The sequence below is a fragment of the Podarcis pityusensis genome, assembly GCF_964106645.2.
Source record: "Podarcis pityusensis genome assembly, chromosome: 18".
Classification (NCBI taxonomy): Eukaryota; Metazoa; Chordata; class Lepidosauria; order Squamata; family Lacertidae; genus Podarcis; species Podarcis pityusensis.
Genome location: NC_138043.1, coordinates 4,001,772 through 4,014,911, shown reverse-complemented (window position 1 = coordinate 4,014,911; position 13,140 = coordinate 4,001,772). Strand labels below are relative to the sequence as shown.

The 13,140-nt window shown below is 50.6% G+C and overlaps 1 protein-coding gene across 3 annotated transcripts in view; it reads right to left on the bottom strand.

Annotated features, from left to right (window-relative positions):
• Positions 1–13,140, bottom strand: part of SBNO2 (strawberry notch homolog 2) — a 108,406-nt gene that overhangs the window by 72,267 nt on the left and 22,999 nt on the right. For all 3 annotated transcript variants that reach the window (XM_080988741.1, XM_080988739.1, XM_080988740.1), the window contains 2 exons: positions 5,908–6,157; positions 3,731–3,816 (listed from right to left, as the gene is read on the bottom strand). In XM_080988741.1, coding sequence (XP_080844867.1) covers positions 3,731–3,816; positions 5,908–6,036 — 215 coding nt within the window. In that variant the 5' untranslated portion in view covers positions 6,037–6,157. The remainder of the gene's footprint in view (positions 1–3,730; positions 3,817–5,907; positions 6,158–13,140) is intronic.

Genomic DNA, 13,140 nt, shown 5'->3' with positions numbered 1-13,140 from the left:
AATCGATCACGTCTACAATCTGCGATTCAATATGCAGCGGCGGGGGGGGGGGGGGACAGAGAAGAACTTCTGTTAACACCTCCCAGGAGGCTTCAGAAAGTAGAATTTACAGGAATACTCTCGAAAGGAGAAAGAAAGAAAAAGCAGAGCCGTTTCCAAGCAGGGGCGTCGTCCGCAGCGGAATTGGCCGCGTGCGCACCGGGAGGCTTGCTGTCGAAAAAGGGGACCTCTTCTTCTTCTTCCTCCCCCCTCCTCACCCCGGTGCCCTGGCATCGCTGCCCCAGACAAGGGGGGCTCTTTCCAAAATGCTGCAATAAATGGAAGCCCAAGCCGTTGTCCCACCGCTAGGGTTATGGGGCTGAGAGATGCCCTGGTGCATAGCTTGTCAAAGGTATGGACCGCGAACCTAGGTGCTTGGGCAATTCACAGCAAATTGGGAAAAGATTCTGAGTGGATCCCCAATACACATGGGGGGGGGGCAGTTCTTGCAATGGCTGGCCTTGTGCAGCTAACCGTTCCTCTTTCGACTTCCTCGCTGCTCACTTTTGTGTGTGTGTTTTTTAAATAATCCCCCCCAAAAAACTTGTTCTGTTTTGTGGCAGTGACAATAGTTTTTATATTCAAGAGAAAAGGAGAAATAGAGGTTGTTGCTGTTGTTTTCCCCTAAAAATAAGACTACAGTGGCTGGGGAAGCCCAGCCAGATGGGCGGGGTATAAATAATAAATTATTATTATTACAGTCGTACCTCGGATCCTGAACGCCTTGGTACTCAGATGTTTTGGCTCCCGAACACCGCAAACCCGGAAGTGACTGTTCCAGTTTACGAATGTTATTTGGAACCCGAACATCCGACGCGACTTCCGCAGCTTCCGATTGGCTGCAAGAGCCAACTTCTGGAACACATTCCGTTCAACTTCTGAGGTAAAGTAAAGGTAAAGGGGCCCCTGACCATTAGGTCCAGTCGTGACCGACTCTGGGGTTGTGGCGCTCACCTCGCTTTACTGGCCGAGGGAGCCGGCGTACAGCTTCCGGGTCATGTGGCCAGCAGGATAAAGCCGCTTCTGGCGAAGCAGCGCAGCGCATGGAAAACGCCGTTCACCTTCGCGCCGGAGCGGTACCTATTTATCTACTTGCACTTTGACGTGCTTTCGAACTGCTAGGTTGGCAGGAGCAGGGATCGAGCAACGGGAGCTCACCCTGTCGCAGGGATTCGAACCGCCGACCTTCTGATTAAAAGGTTAAAAGTTGACCAGGTCTTCGTTTCAGCTCTGCTGGCCGGCTTTTGATATGAATGCCACACCCCGCATCTGAAGGGCTACCTCATGGAAGGTGGAGCAAACTTGCTTTCTGACGCTCCAGAGGGTGAGTGCCGAACTGACGGATTAAAATGTCAAGAAAGACGTCCCAACTCAGTATGAGGAAGAACTTTCTGAGGGAGAGAGCTGTAGGGCAGTGGAAACAGCTCTTTGGGAAAGTGGTGAGCTCGTTGGGCGTTTCAAAGAAGACCATCATTCGGCCACAGATCGTTTAGCCGTGGTTCCTGCATTGCAGGGGGCTGGACTAGATGGTTTTTGGGGGTCCCTTCCGATTCAACAATTCCATGCTTCTATGTTTTTAAGAGTTGGGAGTTTGCAAAACCTGGTGTGCAGCTGGAAGGGATTCCCAGACACCGGCACAGCATGTATGTATTCATACATACAGTGGTACCTCAGGTTAAGTACTTAATTCGTTCCGGAGGTCCGTACTTAACCTGAAACTGTTCTTAACCTGAGGTACCACTTTAGCTAATGGGGCCCCCTGCTGCCGCCGCGCCGCCGGAGCACAATTTCTGTTCTCATCCTAAAGCAAAGTTCTTAACCTGAAGCACTATTTTTGGGTTAGCGGAGTCTGTAACCTGAAGCACCTGTAACCTGAAGCGTGTGTAACCCGAGGTACCACTGTACATACATACATGCCCTGCCCATCCGGCTGGGTTTCCCCAGCCACTCTGGGCGGCTCCCAACAGAATATGAAAAACACGATAAAACATCAAACATTAAAAACTTCCCTAAACAGGGCTGCCTTCAGATGTCTTCTAAAAGTCAGATCGTTTTTTATTTCCTTGATATCTGGTGGGAGGGCGTTCCACAGGGCGGGTGCCACCACCGAGAAAGCCCACTGCCTGGTTCCCTGTAACCTCACTTCCCGCAGGGAGGGAGCCACCAGAAGGCCCTTGGAGCTGGATCTCAGTGTCCGGGCTGGACGATGGGGGTGGAGATGTTCCTTCAGGTATACTGGGCCGAGCACCAACACTTTGAATTGTGCTCAGAAACGTCCTGGGAGCCAATGTAGGTCTTTCAGAACCGGTGTTATATGGTCTCGGCGGCCACTCCCAGTCCCCAGTCTAGCTGTCGCATTCTGGATTAGTTGCTGTTTCCGGGTCACCTTCAAAGGTAGCCCCACAGAGAATGCATTGCAGTAGTCCAAGTGGGAGATAACCAGAGTATGCACCACTCTGGCGAGACAGTCTGTGGGCAGGTAAATGGGTTCTAAGTCCCCGCAGGGTCCTCCTAATGTCTGCTTAGAATACATCAGGGAGGGGAATGTCTGAGGCCCCTGAGATCCACTGCCCAAGTAGACTATAGTGAATTAAAATGGGAAGGTGTAGCCTGATACGAATAAGGACGCTTCCACTGTATGTGGTGAACCAGGCAGCAATGTCGGTGCAGCAGAATAGGGGGACAGCGCAGGAAAAACGACATCCAAATGATATACACCGGCTCAGCCCGCCCCGAGCCAGCGCTTCCTGAACTCCATTAAGCAAGGTCGAGAATTTAAAAGGGAAGCAGCCGTCAGCTCGCAAATACCAAGGCAGGCAGGTGGAGGTCAGACAGGATCGCTCACCCCTGCTCCATAAAAACGTACTCTCTGCCTGGCAAGGCAGTATAATCTGCATATGATCGCAGAAACGTATCGGGGAGGGGGCAATGCACACACACGCACACACAAGATCACGGAACTGTAAGGCTGGAAGGGATCCCCAAAGGTCATCCAGCCCAACCCCCATGCGACGCAGGAACCACAGCAAAAAAACTTCAGGCAGCTGGCACCCCCAAGCTCTTTCTACAAACATGCCACCTTCCCAGGAGGTCTCTTCCATCATCAAAACGGCTCTCGCCACCAAGAATTTTGTCCTGAGTCGCTGTCAATTACCGTATTTTTTGCTCTATAAGACTCACTTTTCCCCTCCTAAAAAGTAAGGGGAAATGTGTGTGCGTCTTATGGAGCGAATGCAGGCTGCGCAGCTATCCCAGAAGCCAGAACAGCAAGAGGGATTGCTGCTTTCGCTGCGCAGCGATCCCTCTTGCTGTTCTGGCTTCTGGGATTCAGAATATTTTTTTTCTTGTTTTCCTCCTCCAAAAACTAGGTGCGTCTTGTGGTCTGGTGCGTCTTATAGAGCGAAAAATACGGTAATCGGGGTCCCTTCCAATGCTACGGTTCTGATTCCAATGCTATGGCTCTGATTCTGTTTTGCTAAACCATTTGTGTTCCTTTTCCTTTTAAAAGAGTTTGCCAAGGACAAATGAAGGAACTGCTGTCCTTTTTCTACTTTCTATAGCAGGAAACAAATTCAGTTCAAAAGAGCTGATGTCTACGCGCATCACATGGCCGAACTCTTTTATTTCGCGCACCGAAGCTTCGCCAATAAAATCGTGATACCCAGTACCTCTCCCGCAGCGTGGCACTTACTGGTTGTCGCTCAGGAAAGATGGCGCCGAATACGAAGCCGATGAATAGGGCGCTTGAGTCCACCAACTGGAAGCAGAATTCTGAAACTACAAAAGAGGCAGATTCAGTAACGGGTCGCTCATAACAAGGACGACTCAAACACACAACGCGTAACTTAGCAGCAGTTACTGAGGGCTGTACCCACGTCAGAGATGTTGAAATGGACGGGCATGACTAACCATGCGATGGTCACCTCCAGGCTTGACTACTGTAATTCGCTCTACTCGGGGCTGCCCTTGAAGCTGTCCCAGAAACTCCAGCGGGTGCAGAATGCTGCAGCGAGGCTCCTCACGGGGTCTCTGCCATGGGAGCATATTCACCCAGTGCTTTTCAAGCTGCACTGGCTCCCGGTGGAGTACAGGGTCAGATTTAAGGTGCTGGTTTTGACTTTTAAAGCCCTTCACAGCCTAGGATCCTCGTACCTACGGGACCGCCTCTCCCGGTATGCCCCACGGAGGACCTTATGGTCCATATATAGCAACACCCTAGAGGTCCCGGGCCCTAAGGAAGTTAGATTAGCCTCAACCAGAGCCAGGGCCTTCTCAACACTGGCTCCGGCCTGGTGGAATGCTCTGTCTCTTGAGACCAGGGCCCTGCGGGATCTGATTTCTTTCCGCAGGACAGAGTTGTTCTGCCTGGCCTTTGGCTCAGAATAAGTTTGCTTCCCTCCCCCCTCTTTCTTTTTCCTTTCTCCTCCTATGAAGAGATTGCTCCCTAATTGTTTTAATGTTGTATCTTAATCTTTTAAATTGTATTTTAATCAACTTGTTTTTATTATTGGTTGTTAGCCGCCCTGAGCCCGGTCTTGGCTGGGGAGGGCAGGGTATAAATAAAAATTTGTTATTATTATTATTATTATTATTATTATTATTATTATTAACTCTGGTTCCCCGTCATTTCAGTGGGTCTACTCACAAGTAGAACTTAGTTGGATGCAGCCCTGACGGAGATGCAAAAACACTCAAGAAGGGTGCAAGGCAAGGCCACTGAGGTGCATGTTTTGGGGAGCGAGTTCAGGGAACCTGATAAGAGGCATGGAGGGCTGTCTTTGGACCCAGGCCTGAGGTCTCCAACCCTGAGAACCCACCCCACCCCCAATAAATAAATACAGTTGTACCTCGGACGGAATCTGTTCCAGAAGTCTGCTCAACTTCCAAAACGTTCAGAAACCAAATCGCGGCTTCCGATTAGCTGCAGGAAGGTCCTGCAGCCAATCGGAAGCCCCGCCGGGCGTTCGGGTCCCAAAGGAAGGTTCACAAACCGGAACAGTCACTTCCGGGTTTGCGGGGTTCAGGAGCCAAAACGTCCAAGTTCGAAGGTGTTCGGGATCCAAGGTACGAATGTGGATTGAAATCCGGATGTGGCGGGAGAGAGTCCTCGTTGCTTGCGAGGAGACCCTTCCCTAAATGGCCTCAGCCCAGTATACCTGAAGGAGCGTCTCCACCCCCATCGTCCAGCCCAGACACTGAGGTCCAGCGCCGAGGGCCTTCTGGCGGTTCCCTCTCTGCGAGAAGTGAGGTTACAGGGAACCAGGCAGAGGGCCTTCTCGGTGGTGGCACCTGCCCTGTGGAATGCCCTCCCAACAGATGTCAAGGAAATAAACAACTATCTGACTTTGAGAAGACCTCTGAAGGCAGTCCTGTTTAGGAAGGTTTGAAATATTTGAGGCTTTATTGTGTTTTTAATATTCTCTTGGGAGCCACCCAGAGTAGCTGGGGACACCCAATCAGATGGGCAGGGTATAAATAATAAATTATTAGTATTACAGTGGTACCTCGCAAGACGAATGCCTCGCAAGACAAAAAACTCGCTAGACGAAAGGGTTTTTTGAGCTGCTTCGCAAGACGATTTTCCCTATGGGCTTGCTTCGCAAGACGGAAACGTCTTGCAAGTTTGTTTCCTTTTTCTTAACACCGTTAATACAGTTGCGACTTGACTTCGAGGAGCAACTCATAGAACGCCGTGTGGTGGCCTTTTTTGAGGTTTTTGAGGACTTTGGTGATTTTTGAAGCTTTTCCAAAACTTTCCCGACACCGTGCTTCGCAAGACGAAAAAAATCGCGAGACGACAAAACTCGCGGAACGAATTAATTTCGTCTTGCGAGGCACCACTGTATTAGTATTCTTATGATTACTCACCTCTAGGGTGGGCATGCTTAGTTGGGCCGGCAGGGTGGGCACCCCGCAAAACATGTTGACCGGCTGCTGGTGTGTGCAAGGCGGGTGGAAGCTTTTCCCGCCATCCATGGTGAGGGCCGAAGAGGGCATCAGGCTTCTTGCCACCTCATGGAGGAAGCTGTTGATGAAACGAGCGGTCCCGATTGCTGCGCAGTGGAGGAGGAAAGGAGAGCGAGAGGCTTCACCGGCACCCTCCTCGCTGCAACATGCCCTAAAGTAGCGAAGGAAGGAGGAAGAAAGGCAGGCGTTAAAGACGCTTTATTGTCCTGTAACGTGAGTCCTCTCATGTGGGATGTGAGCTCCGTTTTGCAAACTGTCTGATCTTACCAATATCAGAGCCATGATCACTGCAGATGGTGACAGCAGCCACGAAATTAAAAGATGCCTGCTTCTTGGGAGAAAAGCAATGACAAACCTAGGCAGCATCTTAAAAAGCAGAGACATCACCTTGCCGTATAGTTAAAGCTATGGTTTTCCCAGTAGTGATGTATGGAAGTGAGAGCTGGACCATAAAGAAGGCCGATCGCCGAAGAATGGATGCTTTTGTACATGGTTGTGTATTATAGTTGTAGATAGAATAAAAGAAGATATTCTACAGAGCTGCTCTCCGAGTCGTTTATGCTCTGCTATACTCTGCTATACTCTGCTGTGTGATGACTGTCGTCTTGTGGGAGTGAATCCGGTGCTCACAACTCTAAGCTGTGAGTCCACAGCACTTTGACCTGTTCCTGTGCAGAAGGTGGTCTCTGGAAGTGCTACCCAGCTCGCCTAGCCCAGTTGGGGCTGAAGTGTGTGAGTCCAGTTGGTGGCACTGGCTCAAGGGCGATGCTGACACTCTCCTGATGTTCAGATAAGGGTCTTGCACCACAGGGCCTGGGAACAACTCCGCATGATGCGCCAGAGCTCTGAGGCAAGAGTCTGTGGCCTGGGGAACAGCCGGTTTCACAGATCAGCTGCTGCCACCACCTCTGCCTTGAGGTCTAAGATGCCTGGAATTCCTTGGAAAGCGACAAAGCTACGTCGTCGGGACTGATTTCGCAAGCCGGGTTTCCCCTTCTGTCTGCGACAAACGGAAAGAGAAACCAGCTGCACGAGGGCAGCCAAAGGTACCCGAAGATTTGCAGGAACTCTGCTGTGAACTCTCACCATTAACAACTTCCATTCCAGACGAACGGCTCACCTTTAAAAAGGCCAAGCCAGTGATGTATGAAGTGAAAGCTGGACCATAAAGAAAGCCGAAGAATGATTTTGAATTATGATGCTGGAGGAGACTCTTGAGAGTCCCATGGACTGCAAGAAGATCAAACCTCTCCATTCGGAAGGAAATCAGCCCTGAGTGCTCACTGGGAGGACAGATCCTGAAGCTGAGGCGCCAAGACTTTGGCCACCTGATGAGAAGAGAAGACTCCCTGGAAAAGACCCTGATGTTGGGAAAGATGTGAGGGCACAAGGAGAAGGGGATGACAGAGGACGAGATGGTGGAACAGTGTTCTCGAAGCTACCAGCATGAGTTTGACCAAACTGTGGGAGGCAGTGGAAGACAGGAGGGCCTGGCGTGCTCTGGTCCAGGGGGTCACGAAGAGGCGGACACGACTAAACAACAAAAAGAATTGAGACCGAGTCCAGCACCCTGTCGTCACAGTGGACAACAAAATACCGCAGGCAGTGTTTCTCAGACTTGGGTCCCCAGCTGTCGCTGGACTACAGTGTTCGAAATCTCCTAGGCGCGTTTTGCAAGTGGCGCAGATCCAATTGCAACCCCATGGAGATCTCTGGACGCCCGGCTGGCTACTGACATCTCCATCTGGCTGGCCCCTCCAGCTTTCTGAAGCAGGGCAGCAGAAGAGTTTGTTCCTTGCATTAATCTCCCACCTTTTTCTCCATGGTTCACCCCCCCCCAAGTTAATCCCTAAAACAACCCCGTGAGGTAGGTCAGGAGGCTGCGACTGTTTCCAAGGTCACCCTGTGAGCTTCCTGACGGAGTGGGGATTTCAACCATCATCTCCTAGGTCCTAGTCTGACCCTCTAACCACTACACCCCACTGCCTTCCTAGAGTCCTTCTGCCATGGGGCAGATCTATAAACTAAGTAGGTAAATACCGTATTTTTCGCTCTATAACACGCACCCGACCATAACACGCACGTAGTTTTTAGAGGAGGAAAATCCGTAGGCATGCCACCCGTAGGCATTTCCTCCATAACACGCACAGACATTTCCCCTTACTTTCTAGGAGGAAAAAAGTGAGTGTTATGGTGCAAAAAATACGGTAAATAGGGAAGAAAGCAAAATGTCGCTTAGAGAAGGATCTGAAATACTTAACTGAAGCCTGAATTTGTTCATTCTGGATTGTTTTATTTGGCGTCTTAATGTGTTGTCACCTGCTTTCTTTAAACTATAAAGCGGTATAGAAATGAATAGTAATAAGAAATCTCATTGTAAAAAAGAAACGGCGCCTGGACTTTCCATTGTGGCGAGTGCAACCTAGGTTTTAAGGTGCCATTTGGCGATTACAGTGGTGCCTCGCAAGACGAAATTAATTCGTTCCGCAAGTTTTTTCTTCTTGCGAGTTTTTCGTCTTGCGAAGCACGGTTTCCCATAGGAATGCATTGAAAATCAATTAATGCGTTCCTAGGGAAACCGCTTGCCAGGCTGGCGGTGCGGAGAAGGGCTTTTCTCCCCACCGCAAGCCTTCAGGACAGGTACGGGAACAGAGGGGAAGGCGCGCAGCGCTTTCCCTCTGTTCCCGGGGCTTGCGTGGGAGGAGGGTTTTTCCTCCCCACCGCCAACATTCAGAACAGCATTCTGAATGTTGGCGGTGGGAAGGAAAACCCTCCTCCCACCCCAAGTCTTCAGGAAAGCCATCCGAAGCTGGGCGGCGGGACAAGGTGTCCCCGCCCCCCCGCCCGGCATCGGAGCTTCGTTCCGATGCCGGGCGGCGGGAGGAGGCGTGTCCCCCCCCCCGCCCGGCATCGGAGCTTCGTTCCGATGCCGGGCGGCGGGAGGAGGCATTCCCCCCCCGCCCGGCATCGGAGATTCGTTCCGATGCCGGGCGGCGGGAGGAGGCGTTCCCCCCCCCCCGGCATCGGAGATTCGTTCCGATGCCGGGCGGCGGGAGGAGGCGTTCCCCCCCCGCCCGGCATCGGAGATTCGTTCCGAAGCCGGGCGGCGGGAGGAGGTCCGAGGACAGTGGGGAAGACGCGCTGCGCTTCCCCGCTGTCCCGGAGATTTCCCTATGGGCTGTCGTCTTGCGAAGCAAGCCCATAGGGAAATTCGTTTTGCGAAGCGCCTCCAAAACGGAAAACCCTTTCGTCTAGCGGGTTTTCCGTCTTGCGAGGCGTTCGTCTTGCGGGGTACCACTGTAGTTTATATATCTGAGTTTCTAATACTGAAAAAATGAGGTGTCAAAGACAGACAGAGAGAGAGAGTTAATGTCACAAACTTTTGCCTCTTCCCCACTAAGTGGTTTCATCCCCATGGCATGCGGCCCCCGACAGATCACTGCTAACGGATTCTGGCCCCCAGGAGGGAATACGCCTTCCAGCTTGGCTCAACAGGACAAGCCTTCCTGAGAGCCAGCTAGCCTGATTTTCTACAGGTCCACTCCTCTCACCTGTGTAGGAAAGTGATTACCGTATTTTTTGCTCTATAAGACTTTTTCCCTCCTAAAAAGCAAGGGGAAATGTGTGTGCGTCTTATGGGGCGAATGCAGGCTGTGCAGCTATCCCAGAAGCCAGAACAGCAAGAGGGATTGCTGCTTTCACTGCGCAGCGATCCCTCTTGCTGTTCTGGCTTCTGAGATTCAGAATATTTTTTTTCTTGTTTTCCTCCTCCAAAAACTAGGTGCGTCTTGTGGTCTGGTGCGTCTTATAGAGTGAAAAATATGGTGTTTCCATTGTGCCTTGGTTCATGCACTGAAGAAGGCCGTCTGGAAGTCACCGTCCCGTCCCCCGTCCCCCCACTCACTGTGTGAAACACATGCACCCCCAGCTTAGCACTGTGCCCAGAGTCCTATGCCAACTCTCAGCCTTTCCCGCTTCAAGGCACCCTGCAAGCAAAATCTAGGAAGTTTGCAGAAGCCGCAGCCATAGTATTGCCGAACTGTCGAGGCAGAAGGGGCACCGAGGGTCATCCAGTCCAACCCCCTGCAATGCAGGAACCTTTTGCCTAACACGGGGCTCGAACCCACAACCCCAAGAGTGAGTGTCTCGGGCTCTACCGGACTGGAATTGGAGCTGGGAAAGCGGGAGAGAGAGAGGTGGAAGACACAGAATAATTTAAGGTTTGGGAAGCTTTAAATCTCTCGCTTGGCTTTCTTCCTAAGCGAGCGACACATGGCTTGTCCTTTACGAGCAAAGCCATCTCCTTTTTTACGACGCTGTTAAAAGAACGCAGCTAAAAGATAGTAGCTGTTTAAAAGGTGTCAGTCTGTGCTCTTGAAAGACGTCCAGCCGTTCCCAGCTGCTGGGGCCGCCGATGTCCTTTCTCATTACAGTGGTACCTCGGGTTACATACGCTTCAGGTTACATACGCTTTAGGTTACAGACTCCGCTAACCCAGAAATAGTACCTCAGGTTAAGAACTTTGCTTCAGGATGAGAACAGAAATCGTGCTCCGGCGGTGCGGCAGCAGCAGGAGGCCCCATTAACTAAAGTGGTGCTTCAGGTTAAGAACAGTTTCAGGTTAAGAACGGACCTCTGGAACGAATTAAGTACTTAACCCGAGGTACCACTGTACTTTAGAACCACAGAACTTGTAGCGCTGGAAAGGACCCGGAGGTCCTCTATTCTGACCCCCTGCGATGCAAGAATCTTTCACCCGGCGCGGGACTCAAACCCACAACCCGGAGACCAAGAGCCTCGTGCTCTGCAGACTGAGCGATATGGACACTTTATAAGAACTGAAAGGGTCCAAACTAATTGGAAAAGCTTGCAAATAACAGACAGGCTTAGGATTTAAATACGTAATGTGACGAATTAATATGTTTAATGCTGAACTGCAAAGAAAGAAAGATGTTAAGCGATTAAGTTAATTTTTTAAGAATATAGGTTTTGGAAAACCGTTAAAATGATATACACTGAAATTCAAAAAGGGGGATACAGGGAAGTCATGTAACAATGTTATTAAGTTTGGTTTAAATACGGTTGAGATTTACGTTTGTTTGTTTGTTTAAAAAAAAATCTGGAAAATTAATTTTAAAAATTGGGGAAAAAAGAAGAACTGAAAGGGTCCATATGCTATTCTTCGTGTTCCCTTTGGCGGCAGCAAGGAAAGAGGCCCTGGAGGAGGGCGGCAGAAAGTCCCTCCCCAATTTGCCGCATGCTCTGGCAGCAGCTCTCTCAGAATCGCGGGGTCTTTCCCGTCAACTGCTCTGCAGTCCCCTTCAAAAAAATAAAATCTGGAGACGCCACGGTGTAGAAGATAGAATGGAGGTAGAATTCGGCATCGTCGGATGGGCGGGGGCAGAAATCTGAGCATTAAAAAAAAAATCCTCAAGTTTCTAGCCCTCAAGCCGCTGGGACGATATACCTGTGGCGTGAAATCTCACAAGAGAGAAGGCCCGTTCTTTTTTATCTTTTCCTGTTTTGAAAACGGGGTTCCCAGTTCCCAGGAGAAGAGCCACCCTTTGAATAGATTATGCAAAACCGCCGTATGGAGGTAATCATTCTGCATAATTCATGCAGGATGAAGAAGTGGAAAGAGAAATATCTCTCTGTACAGACGGGGGTTCGAGAAGGGTGAACTCGGACTTGCGGTAGATTCTCCCCCTCTCAAAGACGGCCAGGCGGTGGTGCCTTTGATAGGATCACAGAACTGTCAAGCTGGGAGGGACCCCCAAAGGTCATCCAGCCCAACCCCCTTGCAATAATAATAATTTTTATTTATACCCCGCCCTCCCCAGCCAAGGCTGGGCTCAGGGCAGCTAACAAGCAATAATAAAAACAAGTTTAATGAATACAACTTAAAAACAAGATTAAAATACAACATTAAAATATTGAAATATTAAAATATTAAAATGCAGCCTCCTCACAGGAGGAGAAAGGAAAAAGAAAGAGGGGGAGGGAATCAAAATGGCTCCAAGCCAAAGGCCAGGCGGAACAACTCTGTCTTACAGGCCCTGCAGAAAGAAATCAGATCCTGCAGGGCCCTGGTCTCATGAGGCAGAGCGTTCCACCAGCCGGGGCCAGTGTTGAAAAGGCCCTGGCTCTGGTTGAAGCTAATCTGACTTCCTTAGGGCCCGGGACCACTAGGGTGTTGCTATTTATGGACCTTGAGGCTCTCCGTGGGGCCTACCGGGAGAGGCGGTCCCATAGGTACGAGGTCCTAGGAACTTCAACTAAAGAATCCAAGGCAGGTGGCCCATCTCTTTATCTCTTCTTCTTTTATACCCCAACCTTCCTCCACAAGGGGTGTCACACACGGTCCTGCCCCTGCTTGCCTCCTCGCAACAACCCTGAGAGGTAGGACAGAGAGGAGGGGTGGGATGACTTATTCTCAGGCTGAGGGCCACATTCTGCACCAGGCGGGCCACATATCAGTGGCTGGCAGGGCCAGAGGGGAAAGTGAGTAGGTGCAATGAAGGCCGATCTTACTTTTGTAAGGTAGGCTTGTTTCTAAACACACAAACTTCTCTATCCTCCATCCAAGCCAGGGGTAGGCAACCTAAGGCTCGTGGGCCGGATGAGGCCAAATCACCTTCTCAATCCAGCCCGCAGACAGCCCGGGAATCAGCGTGTTTTTACATGAGTAGAATGTGTCCTTTTATTTAAAATGGATCTCTGGGTTATTTGTGGGGTATAGGAATTCATTCATTTTTTTTTCTTTTCAAAATATAGTCGGGCCCCACACAAGGTCTAAGGGACAGTGGACCGGCCCCCTGCTGAAAAGGTTTGCTGACCCTGATCCAAGCCAACAAAGAGTTCGAAAACATGTTCCAGCCAGGCCAAACCACTAAAGGAGAGTCCACTGGCTTCCTAGAGTCCTTCTGCTGGGGGGGGGGGTAGCTCTATAAATGCAGGAACCAGACTTATTGTTCCATTGTAAAAAGGTAAAGGGTATAGAACCCCTGGATGGTTAAGCCCAGTCAAAGGCGACTCTGGGGTTGCGGCGCTCATCTCGCTTTCAGGCCAAGGGAGCCGGTGTTTGTCCGCAGACAGCTTTCCTGGTCATGTGGCCATCAGGACTAAACCGCTTCT